The following is a 17,630-nucleotide window of genomic DNA, read 5'->3' as shown; positions in this document are numbered from 1 at the left end:
CTTCCCGCCCAACCTGACGGGCGAAAGCAGATGGGCGGGGAGCTCCTGCCGTCCGTGATTATCTCGGAGTTTGGACGACATCCCTCCGCAGCCCGCCAACCCCAGCGCTTAACGGATCTGTCTCTCTCGGAGCGGAAAGGCGGCGATCGCCATGGAGACTTGAGGGGAGGTTATAAAGCCGATCTGGAGAGCCGCCGCCTCGAGTCACCAGCAGGCACACGAACCGGGGGGATCAGGAGCAGCGGGTGGCCATGCTGAAACCGCGGGACCTGGGCCCCGGGGCGTCCACGCAGACTTTCCTGGAGGCCATGAGGGCTGGCCGGATGCATCTGGCGCGCTTTGTCCTGGATGCCGTCGATGGGACGATTGTGGATTTCCGATCGGACCGAGGACGTTCGCCTCTCATGTACGCCGTGCTGCTGAAGGACCCGGCGTGGCGACTGGCCTTTGCGCGACTCCTGCTGGAACATCAGGCCGCCGTCAACCTGAGCGACGACGCCGGGCGCAGCGCCCTCAGTTTGGCCTGCGAGCGCGGCTATTTGGAGGTCATCAAGCTGCTGGTTCAGTTCGGCGCCGACCCAGACACGGTGGACGCGCGAGGCTGGAGCCCCCTCATGTACGCCTCCTCGGAAGGGCGGACGGCGGTGGTCGAGTGGCTCCTGCGCGCCTTCCGCCGCTTCGGGCAGCTCCGCCTCGAGCGCGCCGACCGCGCCGGCCACACGGCGCTCCAGCTGGCCGCCAGCGGGGGCCACCACCAGTGCGTGCGGGCCCTGCGCTCGGCCGGCGCCTTGCTCCTCATCTTCCCGGCAAGCTCGCAGGCCGGAGACGACGACGACGACGACGACGGGGCCGCGTCGGCTGCTTCTCCCCCGCTTCGCGCGGCCGGCGAGCGGCAGCTCCCACAACACCAGTGGAGCGCGCAGGAGCAGAGATTCCAAGGGGAAGAAGAAGAAGCAGAAGCAGAAGAAGAAGCCGATGGCCCTGAAGCGAAAAAGGAGCCTTCGGCGACGAGGGGCCGCCAGCTGATTCGCAGGTCCACGGCCCCTGACTGTCAGAGTCTTCTCAGCCACTGATCGTGGGCGCGGGCGGGCGGGCGAGGCGGCTGGCAGTGACCCGCTTTTCCTGAAGAGCCGCGGCTCGTCGCAGACGCCTGTCGGGTCCTCGCTTCGTCCCGAAGACGCCGCCGTTAGGAGTGCATCCGATCCAGCTTTCCTTGACAAATTTCTGGGGTTACCCCACTCCGTTATATCGTGCTGTTGACTTCAGCTCGTTAGTATTTTACAATTCTGCGTCGCTAGCGGGTGGACTGGGATGTGGCTTCTCGGGAAGGTTTCCTTGAACAAGCAAATTAGAAGTTTATTTTTCTTTGCTTATTAAATGCGGCGGAATACCTTCGGTCCTTTTATGTGTGTGTTTTTATGTCTTTTCATACCAAAGCTATGCAATAGTTTGTTAATGCTGCCCCCCCCAAAAAAAGCCCCTCACCTTTTCCTCTGAAATAAAAGGACTCAAAGTGCTTAGCTCGAAATCTGCTCTCATGGTGGTTTTCTGATGAGGAAAAAAAATTATTTCTCATGTTCATCAATCACTTTTCAGCCAAAGAGCAAGAAAGCCTGAAAGACCATTAATATGTGTTCATGGCAGTTTCTATGGGGATAGTGAGGATTGTGTTTGTTAGTTTGTTTATGTTATAAGTCCTAATAAGAACCTAGAATCAAGTACTATAAAGATAAAAGTTACAGGCTTTGAGGTACTAAAGGTACTGAATGCACAGCCTCTAACAAGAAGCAGAAGAGGCATAGAAACAATAAAAATAATACGATAACATTTCAGAAGGGTATTAAAGTTAAGACTTAATTTTAAAAAAGAGCTTATATGATCAATTTTATCTTGTAAATTATATTGTTAGCAATCATTATACTAATGGAAGTGATATTTTAAATGCACATATAAACCTGCCTTGAAAAGAATATGAGTTTGTGTAGAAGTTATTACTCTCTAAACTAGTCTATTTTGCCTTTTTACTTGCAGGACTGGCTGCTAGGAATTAGAGTTCTTTCCATTTTTTATACTATTTTATGTGACATCTCTGGGAAGTGGGGGGGGATTAAAAGTAATTGTGAGCTAAAAATGAGATTGAGACACTGGAAATTGGAAGGTGGGATGAGAGCTTTCCTTTTCCTCCTGCCACTATTTACCTGACATGAGTTCCCACTGTGGCACTTGAGCACAGTATGGTATTCATGTACAGCTCCCTTGGTACTTGCCTGGCTGTCTCCCTCACCTGACTACATTGAAGAAAAGGGGAGGAGAGTTGATACGTAGCAAAGCAAAAACAGCATATTTATTATTTCCAAAAATGCCTCTGGAACCCAAACGAAGCTCATAAACTCTGAGGAAAGGAGAAATGACAGATAATTGGTGCCATCAAGTTCATGTTCTCATCTACAACATAGAGAGACCTTCTTTAGGAAGATCTGTCTCCAGCCTGTCTCTACAAGTCGTCCAGTGATGCACCCATTGCATCTTGTCTTTCTACTGTGCTGCTCTCTACCCTCTTCTTTCCTTCCATCTTTCCCAGGTTTGTGTATTTCTCAAGAGAACTGAGTCTTTGTATAATGTGTCCAAAGTATGATAATTTCAGTCTGGTTGTATTTACTTATTTATATCCTACCTTTATTACATATGCAAATAACTCAAGACAGCGAACATATTCAACACACCTTCCTCTTCCCATTTCCTCCCAACAACAACCCTATGAGATGGTTGGACTGAGTGAGATAATGATTGGCCCAAAGTTACCCAGCTAGCTTTCATGCCTAAATCGGAACTAGAACTCATCCCAGTTTCTAGCCTGCTGCCTTAGCCAAGTGATAACTCTTGATTTCTTCAATTAAAAATGATAGATATTCATTTGAAAGTCTGCCCATCTATGAAGAAAAGGGACAAAAACAGAGGCAAAAGGAGAACCTTCTGCAAGAAGGGGCAAAAGGGGAAGTAGATAACTTTCTGATAAAGCTCTGCTTTGTATCTGGCCAAATCCTGTCTTTTTTTGTAATAGGGCCAGTCCTCTCAGCCAGTCATTAACAATGTGCCTAGCAGCCTACCACATAACATAAGGAGTCCTGATTTAGCCACCTTTTATGCAGCCATCTTTGAATTTAGTTGGAACCTGGAGTTGGAGGAAGACAGTATTTGTATTACTATATATCCTTTCCCCCTTCCCATGGCTAATGGTAGATTCAGTGGAATGATTTCATTCAGGCCTGTGGCACTGGGGGTAAAAAAGTTAACTGAACCCTCCTAGGGCTGCACTTCAAAACTAAATTGTCTGCTAAGTGGATTCCTTTAATCAAAGAAACATGCTGTGTCTCCTGACCCTAGGTTTCCTCTGAGATGTCTTTGTTTGCTCTGAAGGATATAGATGCACACATTCTCGTGAACTAAAAGTATCTATTTTTTCCAGTTGTAGTATTTCCACTTGGGAAATGAAACTTGTTTATTTATTATTTAGAGTATGGTAAATATATGGACTTGTAGTGGTTCAAATGTTAATGTCCACTGCCCAGCAATTCAAGGACAGGGTGGTCTATGTTGAAAAAAATCAGACATTGGGCCAGTGTAAGCTCTTGATGGACATTCGGACACAATGTGATGAATATTTTGTCAAGGAGCACCACAGTCACACTAAGGGGTAGAGACAAGACCCCACTTAAACAATGAGTCCTGGCAGACACCATGTTGGGTACGGATTCTGTTCAGAGTTGACCAATCCTGGCGTGGAAGGTCAAAACCTGGCACCTTTTGTGTAGGGTCATCTATGTAATTGCCTGTATCTGGGCATTCAGGAGCCCATTTGGCTTTCCACTGTGTGTTGATGTCAAAGTTGTTAGACAGCTGTTGAGCGAGTACCAGAGAGGGCTTCCTGGATTTAAGCCTGCCAATTGATAGATGAGGAAGATCAGCGTGTACAGGAAGAAGTGGGTTTCTCATAATTTTGTTGTACTCCTTCACTAAGGCTTCCTGCCTTCGTAGAGCTGGTGGTGCAATGTGTCTCAAGATGGGGAGCCAGCAAGTAGGTATCAAAGATGAAACTGATAGTGGTTGTGTAAGTCTGGAGCTGATCAAACTCCAGATTCCCATCGGCTAGCATTGGCTAATTGACTGATTGTGACATCAAGTTAATAATGACCCTTAGTGACCAGATAGATAGATTTTCACCAGGATGATCTGCCTGGTCCTTAAAGCCTTTGTAGGCTAGCCCTGCATAAAAAGTCAGCATTGAGACTTTCAAATGTATTGTACCATTCTACATCTTTAAAATTTTTGCTATTAAGATACATTATGCGGTAATAATGCAATTTCAAATCCCTGCTCTCTGCTTGTCTCAATTATTACAGAGCTTCCCTCACTGAAAAGTATTTTTCTGTTTTCATTGACATTCTAAGACAATAAGATTTCTTTTTTTTTTTCCTTTCAGTTCCTGCGGCAGTGGACTATTTTGCTTTCAAAATTTACTTCAAAATCCATTGAAACCTAGTTCTCTTAATTATGAAGTGAATTGAGCTGAATACTATTATTTGGCCACTTTATTTGGTATCTAATCACACCAATATTTTATTAAGAGCCGCAGTGGTGCATTGGTTGCATTGGTTAGAATGCAGTATTGCAGGCTAACTCTACCGACTGCCAGTTCAGTTCTCATTGACTCAAGGTTGACTCAGCCTTCCATCGGTAAGGTCAGTAAAACGAGGACCCAGATTGTTGGGGGCAATATGCTGACTCTGTAAACCACTTAGAGAGGGCTGTAAAGCATTATGAAGTGGTATATAAATGTAAGTACTATTGCTATTGCTAGACACCCAAGGAATCTGGTTACTTCCAGTAGCATGAGATGTCCTAGTGGAGGCATTGTCTTCTATAGATGTGTTCCACATACTATTCCCCCCCAACACTTTTTCATCCCAGGGAAAAATAGTGCTAATCTATTGACCTTCTGAAGATGGTATCCAGTGTTTTATTTCTTAAGCTGGGGAGATTCAGTCTTGAGATTGTTTATCCATGGACCATTGGATTCCTCAGCTTTTCCCTCTGAGGATAGAGAGAGGATTCAAATCTTGGTGGTCAAGAAATAAGGCCAAACTCTTTCTTCTGCCAGCCTCCATGGCTAATGATGTCTTGGAAACCTTCATTTTGACACAAACTGCACCCCCAAAGAGGACATGCTGGAGATTGGTTTGAACATGCCCCTAACCAGAGATGGACTTAGTACATGTTTAGATGGACAAAATCTTTTATTTTTCTTCAATTCTAAGCAAGAAGGAGGAAAGAGATTTTTTTTTCCAACATAAGCAGGGCAAGGAAAGAGAGAAAGGCAAATGTCTACATATTCATTATTGTTCTGCCTTGCTGGAGCCATCCCAAAGGCAGTAACATAAAGATATTCCATCCTTAAGCACTCCAAACAAGATCCAAAATTGTAGTGTGAGATAACAATACAAGACTCCCTGGAAGGAAGGCTTAGAATCTGTGGAAAGGGAACATTTAACTTTTCAAGTAACTAATGGACAAATTTAACAGCCCCCAGAAAAGGAAACTCTATCTGTTCTTAAAGTTGGCAATTGAAGGCTTTTTGCTGCTCTGGAAGCAATGGGGCTGGACAATATTACTTTAGACATAGGATTGTTCAGTTGCTTAGATTCTACATAGTGCTATTAGTTATGACCATCACTTTACTGGGCTGTGCTTTATGCATTTTAATTATGCATGTGTCCATAGAGAACTTTCTAGGTAACTGGAACATTTTAATTTAAACAGAGGTTGTATTGTTTTCACAGCAGGCTCTAATTAAAAGAGGAAGAAATCATAGGAGATTGTAGCACTATGAAATACTCCAGGACTTTGTCCTCCTGACTTTTAGAATATTGTTTGAAGTGGACAATTCTGTAAGACTTATAATTGAAGTTACCACTTGGAATACAACAGAATATAAACTGTCTCTCCTCATGATCATAAATTTATTTATTCATTTATTGAAAAAATCATAAGTACTATAATGGTGGATGGTATACACTACAACAATAAAAACATAAAAACCACAACAGAAACTCCTGGCATCCTAAAAACAACATACAACAACATTACCCATCCACTTTCAAGTGTACAAAATTCCAGACTCACCTTTTCCAAATGCTTGCAGCTCTTCAAGGTCTTCCAGAAGACTAGGATTGGATCTCAGGGAGAAGGGGTTTCCACCGAAAAGGGACTGCTATGGAGAAAACCCATTTCCTAGGTCCCACAAGATAAATCATGGCTTGAACATTCTTGAGGCTAACAAACTACACAGTCTCAGCTGGAGCAGCATTATCAGAACTGGAGTGAGAGTCTGAATCTGAATCCTGGCCCATGATACACCAGGTGGGGTAGGTGAAAGGAAAGATTTCGTTATGGGTGCTGGAGAGGTGTGTGAAGGACAAGTTGTGTGCCTGCTCAGGTAGAAGCACTAAGTGGGCTTCTAGAGAAGGACCAGAAGGACTAAACTATCTAGATTCTAGACCAACAGGCTCTGCTTGTCTAGAATCTAGATAGTTTAGTTGGAAGTGGGTGGCTCTCAGTCCCTTGGGGATGGAAAGCTGAAGGGAGGGGAAGGTAGATAGGAAGAGAAAGGAGATGATAAGGAAGGGAATTGCAGTGGTGAGTATTGCCATGGCAATGCATTGCAATGGCTTGGGAAAGTATGGTGGGAGACAGGTGGGTGCTCTCAGGGAAGGAGGTCCCAGAGTTTAATACTGGTACTGCATTTTGGCTTCATGTTTGACTTCATGTTTGGTTTCCAGAGCATTGATAGTTTAGTCTCAATCTGATTGTGGATGGAAGAGTCATCTGGCTTGTATCACTGAGACCTAGTAGGGCAACGAAGTGGGGAGGGATTCCGTCTGAAATTTGTCTTCCTAGGTTTTGAGTATGGTATCAGCTGTGACTCCAGGACAGAGGGGCAGTTGTTACTGGTGAGTATCTGGTGGCCTTCAGGGACCCTGCCTCAGACATCAGTAGAGGTGAGATACTGTTTGTGAGACTGGGGATTACTGCTTCCTTCCTTCCTCCCTGTATGGTAGCTGCATCCCTAACTGTGCTCCTGGACTCTGTGTCTGAGCTGGCTTATGGTTCTGGGAGGTTTTCAGTCTGCTGCTTCTGGGCCTGGGATCAAAGCAGAGTTCATGGCGCCAATGGCAACCTTGGACCCGCTTCAACTTATTCATGATCTGCTTCACATGGGAGGCCACATATTGGCTCTGGTGTTTGCTTCGGGGCACCTGTTTCATGATCTGGATTGGGAGAGTATTAACACAGGTCCCCTATCATGGATAGAAAATTGGCCCGAGTAGGAGGTGCCCCTCACCACATGGAGATGGGACCTATTACATTGGCCTGCCCCAGGTGCCTGATGGAACCAGTGTGGTTTCAGAGAGAACCTGAGTTTTTTTCTGAAGCTCTTGTGCATAGTTGGCTGATGCCCTTGTCACTGCTTGGAATACCATATTTTTTGGAGTATAAGACGCACCTTAATTTGGGGGGAGGAAATCAAGAAAACAAGAATTCTACCTCTGCCTACCAGCATTTTGGAATGGTCTGGGGGGAATCTGCCTGGCAGCTTCGGGGAACAAGGCAGGTGCCACGATTTGCGGCTGGTCACCCCTCTGGCTGCCCAGCAGGCAGCTTAGGGCAGGCAATGGCCGCAATGACTTCACTCCCCTGCAATGTAGGAGCTGCCGCCTAAGCCCTCTGCACACAGGAGCCGAGCGAGCCGAACGAGAGCTCCTAAAGAAAAACGCCCCTCCTTTCCAGCCACCGCTGCCTGGATTGCCCAACGCAATAATCAGAGCCACGTTTCAGGCGGCGGCCAGCCAGTTCCCCTGCAATGTGCAGCGGAGAACTGGGAACCATTTTGGATTCGGGGAGGAGATTGCAGCGCTTCCGCCTGAAAGTGCTTTTCTTCCTGTTGGGAATGTGCAATGGGAAGAAAAGCACTTTTAGGCAGAAGCGCTGCAATCTCCTCCCCAAATCCAAAACGGTTCCCAGTTCCCCGCTGCACATTGCAGGGGAACTGGCTGCCCGCCGCCTGAAATGTGGCTCTGATTATTGCGCTGGGGAATCCGGGCAGTGGTGGCTGGAAAGGAGGGGCGTTTTTCTTTAGGAGCTCTCGTTCGGCTCGCTCGGCTCCTGGGTGCAGAGGGCTTAGGCAGCAGCTCCTACATTGCAGGGGAGTGAAGTCATTGCGGCCATTGCCTGTCCTAAGCTGCCTGCTGGGCAGTCAGAGGGGTGACCAGCTACAAATCGTGGCACCCGCCTTGTTCCCCGAAGCTGCCGGGCAGATTCCCCCCCCCCCGACCGTCCCAAAGACGGTTGTTCCTCAGGCTGTGCCCCGACCCAGATCCCTGCCGCCTGGAACTGCCCGAAAATGGCAGAAAGGTGGAGGGCCAGCAGGTGGGCAGGGCTACATTCGGCATATAAGACGCACCCAGATTTTCACCTTTTGGGGGGTAAAAAGGTGCATCTTATACACCGAAAAATACGGTAAATCGGCAACTAGGGAATTAGCCTGTGGATTTTCTGTGCATATGGAAATCATAAGATGCCATGATTTACCAAGCAACTTCTCAAGATGAAGCAAGATGAAGTCTCCTAGAGTGCTGCTGAAGGAAGACAAAGAATGAAGCTGACTGAGACAGTTGAGCCTGAGTTCAGTCTTACCTTGTGGGAATAAGGGTGGCAACATGTTCTTACTTCTCTACCCTTATTGCATCTGCAGATAGCCAGACAATATCCTTGTTTCAGAGACCAGGTCCCTTCTGGGTAAGGAGGACCTGGCGAGCTTCTAGTGAGGAATATTCTCAACATCTGCTCAACTTTGTCAGAGTTGGCCTCTGGCTGAGCAGATCTTTTGGAAGTGAGTCCTGTTTTCTGGGACGAGCTTACCAGTTGATCTCAAGGAAGTGGACAGGTTCCTTGAGGATGTGAGCTCATCTATTGCAAGAGCCGCACTGAGTCCGTTTTCTTATGGGTGCAATTCAACAAGCTGATTATCATGCTTCTTGGCTTCTTGGAGTCATGCTAGTGTGGTGGTTAGAATTCTGTAGACACTCAGCTGACTAGCAGCAGTTTGATCGTCACTGCCTCAAGGTTGACTCAGCCTTCTATCCTTCTGAGATCAATAAAATGAGGACCCAAATTGTTGGGGGCAATATGAGACTCTGTAAACAGCTTAGAGAGGGCTGTAAAAGCACAGTGAAGCTGTATATAAGTCTAAGTGCTATTACTATTGTAATTATCATTGTAATTATCATGGTACATGATGTTGTTACTTGTGGGACTACCTCTCCTCAAAATATGTGCCTCTCCCAATAGATTGGATGGGGTAGGCATGCTCTAGATCCCCTCTCTGAATTTCTGCCATCTAATTGGACCTTGGAAGTGTGCCTTTTTCATGGCTGCCCCTATTTTGTGGAATACACTCCCTCTTCAACGATTCAACACCCCCCTCCCTTTAGCCTTTTGAAAGGCCATCAAAACCTGACTTTTTACCAAGGGATAGAATAGAAAGAATGAGATGAAGATAATTGAGGCTTGCTGTGGGCAATACTAAGGGGATTATTAAGGTCAGGGATTTTGTTCATTTTACTATTTTATTATTGTATGGTTATGCTTTATAGTTCCTGGTTTTACTGCTGTTGTGAACTACCCAGAGTTGTTTAAAATGAGCAGCCATACAAACCAAATAAATAAATAAATAAATATCAATAATGTCTCTGTGTATTCTATGTGTAGACAATGTCTAAAATATGTTAATGAAGGAATTATGGACTTGGAACACATTTTATCTGACAAGAGAAAGTACCAAATGTGGAACTACAAATGACAGGCCAAGATAATGGTTTCAAAAAGGATGCTTTACCTGATATATAAAAGAAACTGCATGAAATTTTAAAAATTAAAAGGGAAATACAAATGACAAACCAATAGAATGACTTGGAAAATAATCCTTATTGGATCTACAGAAGAAGCTTGTTAAAACCTTGAACAAATCTATGCAGTGGGATAAATAAGAACTGAAATCAAATCCTATGAAAATATTGAATTAAAGATTCAGACTGTTAGAAGGAAAAGAAGGAAATATAAAGTTGGTTTATTTAATCAAAACTAAAATAAGCCTTTTTCTTTTTTTTCTGCAATGTTCTGAAAACTGTTTGACTTTTTGCTGACACCAGGATTGGAAACTTGATGTTTTATGGATTTGCTTATAGATAAGGGATGGGATATGGAATGAAGGATGTCTATTTAGCCTTATAGGGAGTAAAGAGTTATTAAATTTGTTCGATGAAAGTTTGGAAATAACTTTTTTATATATTTCTAATTTTTGTTATATATTTTTCTTTTCTCTTTTCTTGCACTTTATATTCTTTCTTTCTATTCTCTTGTCTTCCTCTAGGTTTAGTTTGTATTAGCATTTATTGTTGTAATTAAAAATGTTAATATTTAAAAAGTTAATAACTTGTGGACTCTATATGAGCCTTATTGCCCAAATAGCTATTAATAATGTAGTCTTGGACCCTACTATAACCTTTTGGATTATTTTCTGAACTATGTTGGCTCTTCTCCTACTTAAACTTAAGAGCAAATCTCCATTGAAAGTTTTACTACAAAATAACAACTGCATGTTTAAACTATATCAAAACTGTAACATATTTATGAATAATCAAAAATCTTTTAATTTAAAACAAAAGCAAACAATTTACACACACAAAAGAAATATTTGTTTAAGATAATTAGGCAATTCTTTAAAAAAGGAACTTGCTTTGCACAGATCCTGAAACATACAGAAATATTTTACAGCAAAAATGTCTCTAGTATTTCAAGTTTATATTTTTACACAAATCTACACTTGAATCAGATGGGTAATCTATCATGTGAGGGCAAACTTTGAGGCAGTAGAAATAAAATTTAACCCTCTTCAAACTCCCACCTATTTTTTTTTAAACAATCCTCGCAGTCCACAAATACAAAACATCTGTTTCACAAGACTGAACTCCAATATATTGTAATTAACACTCCATACAGTAATGCACATAATACCACTTAAGTGTCAAATGACCTTGTTCTTACACTGGTAAAATTCCCCATACAAAATTGCTGCATTGACATTAGAAAAGAATACTAAAAATGATCAGTCTACATCCAAGATGAGCATACATTTAAAAATCTGTTCCATGCTTTCCCCAGTCTAAAAAACATGGGAGGTAGAGGGTAAATATTCTCACCTGCAAAACAGACATTTTCAGGGGAATTAACAGGATTGCTTCCACACTTTATTCACCTTGCTACAGAATTCAAAATTGGTATAAAATACAACCCAAGAGTTGCCTCAATCTGCAACCACTGAGGAGTCCAATGTATTTAGAGGGGTCCAGGATGAGTCCAGTGTACTTAGAGCAAACTTGCTTCCTTATTTAGATAACCCCTGTGCTGCCTTCTGTTTCAGACACTGCTAGGGAAGGCACTATGTTTATATGCTTCAGAATTTCAAGAATAAGGTTCCAGGGGAAGTGTCTGCCTTACAGCGCTGCTCCCCAAAGATATTGTGTTAAGGTTGTGAAATGACAGACCATTCTAAACATTTGCAAAGCTGTAGGCTCAATATTATTCATTCTTGGAAAAAGAAAGAAAAGTGCTGGAGGAACGATTTGAAAATAAATAAGGGACAAGGTCATTTTATAGCAAGTTTAAGACAGACATAATGCCATTTAGCATTAAGTGAATGAGAATGCCTATCCTTTAGTCACTATGAAAGAACAAAGATCAGACTTCATTCTTTCAGAAAATTCCAGTTTAGTCACTATCTAATGCCTCTGGAGGTTGCAGATACATATGACCCAAGTTGACAGAACCATCTTACATATGTTTCTAGAAATAAGAATCCAGACAATATTCATAATATAGTAAGAATTTGTAGGAATCCAGATTTTGATTGTCTTCAGCCACAAAATGAAAGGTAAACATTAAAAAGCAGCTAAAAGATGATGAAAATTTCTCTGACATTCACATCTTGGGAAAGAACCCTGTCCGATTTCAAGCAGTGTGCGCAGGGCAATGTTGCCCTTCATCTTTTCCTAATCAAGTAAGAATTACTAGGAAAAGGGTTGCACTTAAATACTAGATTCAGGTTCAGAATCAGCAGGTAGAGGTGCGTTTCCTGTATCGCTGGATAAGGGGCACGAGGCATTCTGGAAGTCCAGTCTGAAGCAAAAAAGGGTGATCCAGGAGTTCTTGTGCTGTTGCTCGCTCTAAAGGATCTCGTGTTAACATTCGCTCCAAGAAATCCCTTAAAACTGGAGAGGTCTGTGGAAACAAAATTGGATAGTTTTAAGACAATTCAGGTAGATAGTTTCAACAATACAAAGTTCTACTAACATTTTAAACTAAAGTTGCAATTGCTCCTAGAAGTAATCCAAAATTCTTTTTCAAAAACTTCCAAGGTTCAAACCGAACAACCAAGCATTGAAAGGCAACGATAAGATTGTAATTATAGTTTCTTTTGCCTTTTTTCCTGAATTCAAAAGTTCTGTGCAATGGCAATTGTACTTGGAATCTACATGCTCCAAGTTACAGAATGTTGTACTTGGAACTGAGGAAACTGAGGCTGAAGTCTTACTTTGATTACTCTGTCATGATACATATACAGGTATCTCTTTCAGATCTTACACTTTGCTCTTAGGCCTAGGAACATGAGAGGGTCTAGTTACATAACACTGTCATATAAATATTTTTCCCAAATAATTCAAATCCAGTCTTGGTCACAAGGCATCATGAAAGGCTTAGAAAAGCACTCTTTCCAATATGACTTTATGTAAATAAAAATGCTATAGAAGTACCATGTTTCCCCGAGAATACAACCTACCTCGAAAGTAAGTCCTAGCTTGATTTTTACATGTGCACCCAATATAAGCCCTACCCCACAAATAAACCCTAATTAAGACCCCGTCCACTCTGGGTTGCAGGGGGTGGGGCTAGGCAAGGTAAAAATTAAGCTAGGATGGGGATGGGGGATAGAGCTGCCCTACTTACTAGGCCTCGCACACTTCAACACCTGCCTTGCTGGCCCACTTCTTCTGCAGTTGCTTGCTGACACTTGTGTGCCTTGTCCCCGGCCTCCATTTCACCTTCAGGAAAGGCCTCTGCAGCTGAGAAATGGGCTCTGGATTGACACACACATCGCCCCTGGCCTCGATCCGGAGCTCTGTTATCGGCTTCCTGAAGGCCTCTGATGGTGAAACAGAGGCCTGGAGTGACGCACGCAAGTGGTGGCAAACAGCCACAGAAGAAGTGGGCTGGCAGCTGGCTTCTACTGGTGGGGCTGTCAGTGCCATCACCGCAAGGTGAGCAATTGGAAGATCCCCCTCCCCCGAAAATAAGACCTGGTCCCTTTTTTGTGGAAAAAATATATAAGACCGGGTCTTATTTTGGGAGAAACACAGTATTACGATGTAAAGATACATGTTTTCCTCTTAGTCTTTGGCAAAGAATGACAAGCACATTCAACTATTCGATAGTAAGACTAATCCATTAAACCCCACCAGTCATTTTTAAATAACATTGCGGGGATGTTTTAATGGCAGGTTCAAGGAACCTGGAAATTTCACTGATAATATTAGTCATTACCTACAACAAGAGAGATTCCAGCAATGTCTGAAAGGATTTATGTCTGATGTTACTATAGATAATAGAAAGGAAAGGATAAAACACAGAATGTTGGAGCTTTTCAAACATATGTGTATATATATATATATATATATATATATATATATATATATATATATATATATATACATACATACATATATATATATATATATATACATATATATATATATATATATATATATATATATATACATATATATATATATATACATATATATACACACACATACATACATACATACACACATACACATACATACATACATACATACACATACATACATACATACATATCCTTCTATATATTAGTAGTGGGATTTATTTATATGACGATATCCTTTTAGAAAAGTAGTTTTAAAACAGAAATGGCATCAAATCTGATATGTCATATAAATTTTATTTCATATTTCCAAATAACTCAAATCCATGCCACAGTACATGTGTTAATCTTTAAGGCGACATAAAACTATCATTTGAGACTAAAGTGCCAAAGGCATTATGTCTTTGCAATAAATTATAGAAAGAATATTACACTCTTTCTTTGAGGCCCATCTATAATGGTTGCTTTCTGAAGGAAGGACCCTAGTGCTAGAAGAATTTTCTGGCTCTTCCATTTTTCTCTTTTTAACAGAACTTTATACAAAGAACAGGGAAAACAGAAAAAGTTAGAGATAAAACATGGAGAGGTTACAATGTTATGTGGACTGCTTTTAAAATTGTGACATACAGTACCCTCTCAGAATTATAGCTGTGATAGTTACATGGTTGTAATTCTAATATACAGAAATTCTATGGAGAATATTTGGCAAAGAACAACAATTTAGAGCTCTCTGGAGAATATAAGAAGTTGTTATATTCTTCTTTGGTTATACTGTATGCTTCTCCTTCCATTTCCTGTACATGTTTCTTTCTTTACAGCATTTTAGAAAGCTCATGTAAAAAGAGTCATGTACAGGAAATGGAAGGAGCAGCATAAACCAAAGAAGAATACAAGAACGAACTGAAGGAATTGTGCCAGGAAAGCTAAAAATGCAATCGGCTGAAAGGCTTGTGGGAAATGATTAAAATAACAAAAGAGGCTGTAGGAATATTTCAGAACATTAAAACCTGTATTTTACATCTGTCTTCCCTGTGAAGAAAAAGAAACCCCTTGCTGGCCATCATTTGCCACTGATAGAAAGACAAGTAGACAAGCAAAGCTGATGACAGAACTGCTAATTATAATATTTGAAAGTCCTGGAGAAATGGGAGTGTCCCAAAAGATTGAGGAGGGCAAATACTGTTCTTATCTTCAAAAAAGGAAAGAAGAGTATCCAAGAATTTAGACTTGTCATTTGATGCCTCTAATGAATAGTGTTGTAAAGTACATTTTTAAACAACATATTTATGAGCACTTGGCTAGGAATGCAACACTTAATGAAAGTCAACATTTTTCACAAACAAATCATACCAGTTAAATCTTATCATATATTTGACAGACTTACTAACTTAATTATCAGGGCGATAGACAAAATAAACCAGTAAAGCATTCATCTATGGTTCTCATGAGATTTTCATTAATGAAATGGCAAAATGAAGGCTAGATGATACAGATGCTTGAAGGATTCATAATAGGTTGAATGACTGAGAATATCTATTCATGTCCCCACATCAGCTTTGAGAATATTCTCAATTGGAATACCACAAGTACCTGCTTGGATTTTGATTAATGACTTAGATGAAAGTCATGATGTTGCATGTACCCTTTAACTTAAGGTCTCTAGACAAAGGCTGAACAGCCATCTGTTCTCATACTCAAGCACATCCTGCATCATAGATCTGTAAAATCCAGGATTTGATTTATTTTTACAGGTTTCTTTGTTAGAAAAAAAATGTATCTCGTATTTACCACTAGATGTCAGCAACAGTCTGCAGGAGTGACGGTTAAGCTAAATTCTGCCATCTCTAGCATTTGAACATACCTTAGATCTATGTGATTTTTCTCATAGGCAGAAGAAGATTACCATATGTACCATTTCATTGTATCTGATGTGCAACTATATTTTAGCTCAGAGGAACTTGCGGATGAGATAAAGCTGGAGAGAATTGCTAACACTTTGGAAGACAGTCTCAAGATTCAGGATCTTGACATTGAGCCCTATCAATAAGGTGCAGTTTAGTGGTGAGAAAAATAAACCCCTGCATTTCGATAGGAAAAAACAGATGGTCAGGTACAGGATCGGAAGTACCTGGCTCAACAGTAGCACCTATGAAAGAGATCTAGCTGTGGGTGTTCTAGACTTACACCTAGGTAGGTCCGCGTGGACCTACTGCTTAAGCTGCCGAAAAAAGCCAATGCAGTCCTAAACTGCATTGACAGAGGGATAATAACAAAATCACAGAAGGAGGTGACAGTACTGCCCTATACCACTCTAGTGAGGTCACATTTGGAATACAGTATCTAGTTCTGGTCACCACGATACAAAAAAGATACCAAGAAAAAGTGCAGAGAACAACAACAAAGATAAGGGGTCTGGAGACTAAATCGTATGATGAATGGCTAAGGGAACTAACTATGTTTAACCTAACAAAGAGAAGGCTCAGGAGAGACTGATAGCAGTCTTCCAATATTTGAAGGGAAAGGGGGCTTATTCTCCATAGCACCTGAGGGCAGAAGAAGAAGCAATTTGATAGAAGCTTGTCAGAGGGAGATCCAACCAGGAAATAAGGAGAAATTTCCTGACAATGAGAATGACTAACCAGTGGAAGAATTTGCCTCCTGAGTTGTGGGTACTCGATTGCTGGATGCTTTTAAGAAAAGATTGAACAACTATTTGTTCAGAATGGTATAAGGATTCCTGCGATGGACAGAGAGTTGTTCTAAAAAAACCTCCAAGGTCCCTTTCAGTCCTATGATTCTATGATTAGTCTATGAGCTAGTCTAGTGAAGAGAAAGACCAGGGGAGACATGATAGCAGTGTTCCAATATATGAGGGGCTGCCACAGAGAGGAGGGGGTTAAACTATTTTCCAAGGCACCCGAAGGCCAGACAAGGAATAATGGATGGAAACTGATCAAGGAGAGATTCATCCTAGAAATAAGGAGAAATTTTCTGACAGTGAGAACAATCAACCAATAGAACAGCTTTCCTTCGGAAGCTGTGGGAGCTTCATCACTGGAGGTTTTCAAGAAGTGACTGGACTGCCATTTGTCAGAAATGGTGTAGGGTCTCCTGCTTGGGTGGGGAGTTGGACTAGATGACCTACAAGGTCCCTTCCAACTGTTAATCTGTTCAATCTGATTGCCAGACTTACTTCAAACATCTCTATCACTTAGAAAGCCTCTCTAAGCACAGAAATAGAGAGGCTGTATTATATGCTAGTTTATGTGTTAAAGAGTATTTGCTTCATTGCAAGTATTCATACAATTTAAAGAGTGTGGATTTATGGTCAAACTCGGTTTCCCCAATAATGCACATTTATACAAAAGCAAAAGGTAAGAACAGCCAGAGGAATCCCCTGCAAACACTGCTCATGCTATTTCTAAATATTTTTGTGTATAATATTTAGAAGTGTATTCAGCTGCTACAACATACAGAGCTGGACATTTTTATAAATATATTCACCTTATGAGAGTTTTTCAATTTGGGAGGAGGGCTGTCACGGAGCCGCTTCATTGCTTGAACTGGAGAATCACTGAAATAGGGAGGTTCTCCATCAATCATTTCAATTACCATGATTCCCAAAGACCAGATGTCTACCTGCCAAAACAGAAGACTGCATGAGGGGATGATGTGCAGAAAGATGCTCTACTTTCTTCAGAACCTGAAAGATTATAAATTAACCTTTTTTCTAGCATTGCATCACGAAGGCATTTTTATCTTGCTTTCACTGTTG

The 17,630-nt window shown here is 41.8% G+C and overlaps 2 protein-coding genes across 8 annotated transcripts in view; one reads left to right on the top strand and one right to left on the bottom strand.

Moving 5' to 3' along the window:
* The first annotated feature begins 25 nt into the window (after positions 1-25).
* ANKRD63 (ankyrin repeat domain 63) lies at positions 26-1,970 on the top strand. Its single transcript, XM_034417871.3, has one exon. The coding sequence runs from the start codon at positions 252-254 to the stop codon at positions 1,071-1,073; it is 822 nt and encodes a 273-aa protein (XP_034273762.2). The 5' UTR covers positions 26-251; the 3' UTR covers positions 1,074-1,970.
* An 8,772-nt stretch (positions 1,971-10,742) lies between these two features.
* Positions 10,743-17,630, bottom strand: part of PAK6 (p21 (RAC1) activated kinase 6) — a 62,266-nt gene continuing 55,378 nt past the window's right edge. For all 7 annotated transcript variants that reach the window (XM_034417873.3, XM_087875627.1, XM_034417874.3 and 4 more), the window contains 2 exons: positions 17,360-17,494; positions 10,743-12,393 (listed from right to left, as the gene is read on the bottom strand). In XM_034417873.3, the coding sequence (XP_034273764.1) occupies positions 12,226-12,393; positions 17,360-17,494 (303 nt within the window). In that variant the 3' untranslated portion in view covers positions 10,743-12,225. The remainder of the gene's footprint in view (positions 12,394-17,359; positions 17,495-17,630) is intronic.

The sequence above is a fragment of the Pantherophis guttatus genome, chromosome 1 (assembly GCF_059756535.1).
Source record: "Pantherophis guttatus breed Tessera chromosome 1, ASM5975653v1, whole genome shotgun sequence".
NCBI lineage: Eukaryota > Metazoa > Chordata > Lepidosauria > Squamata > Colubridae > Pantherophis > Pantherophis guttatus.
This window is presented reverse-complemented; position numbering and strand designations above follow the sequence as displayed.

What these genes read in the sequence shown, in the direction of transcription:
- ANKRD63 (XM_034417871.3), top strand. Translation starts at nt 252, where the DNA reads ATGCTGAAACCGCGGGACCTGGGCCCCGGGGCGTCCACGCAGACTTTC.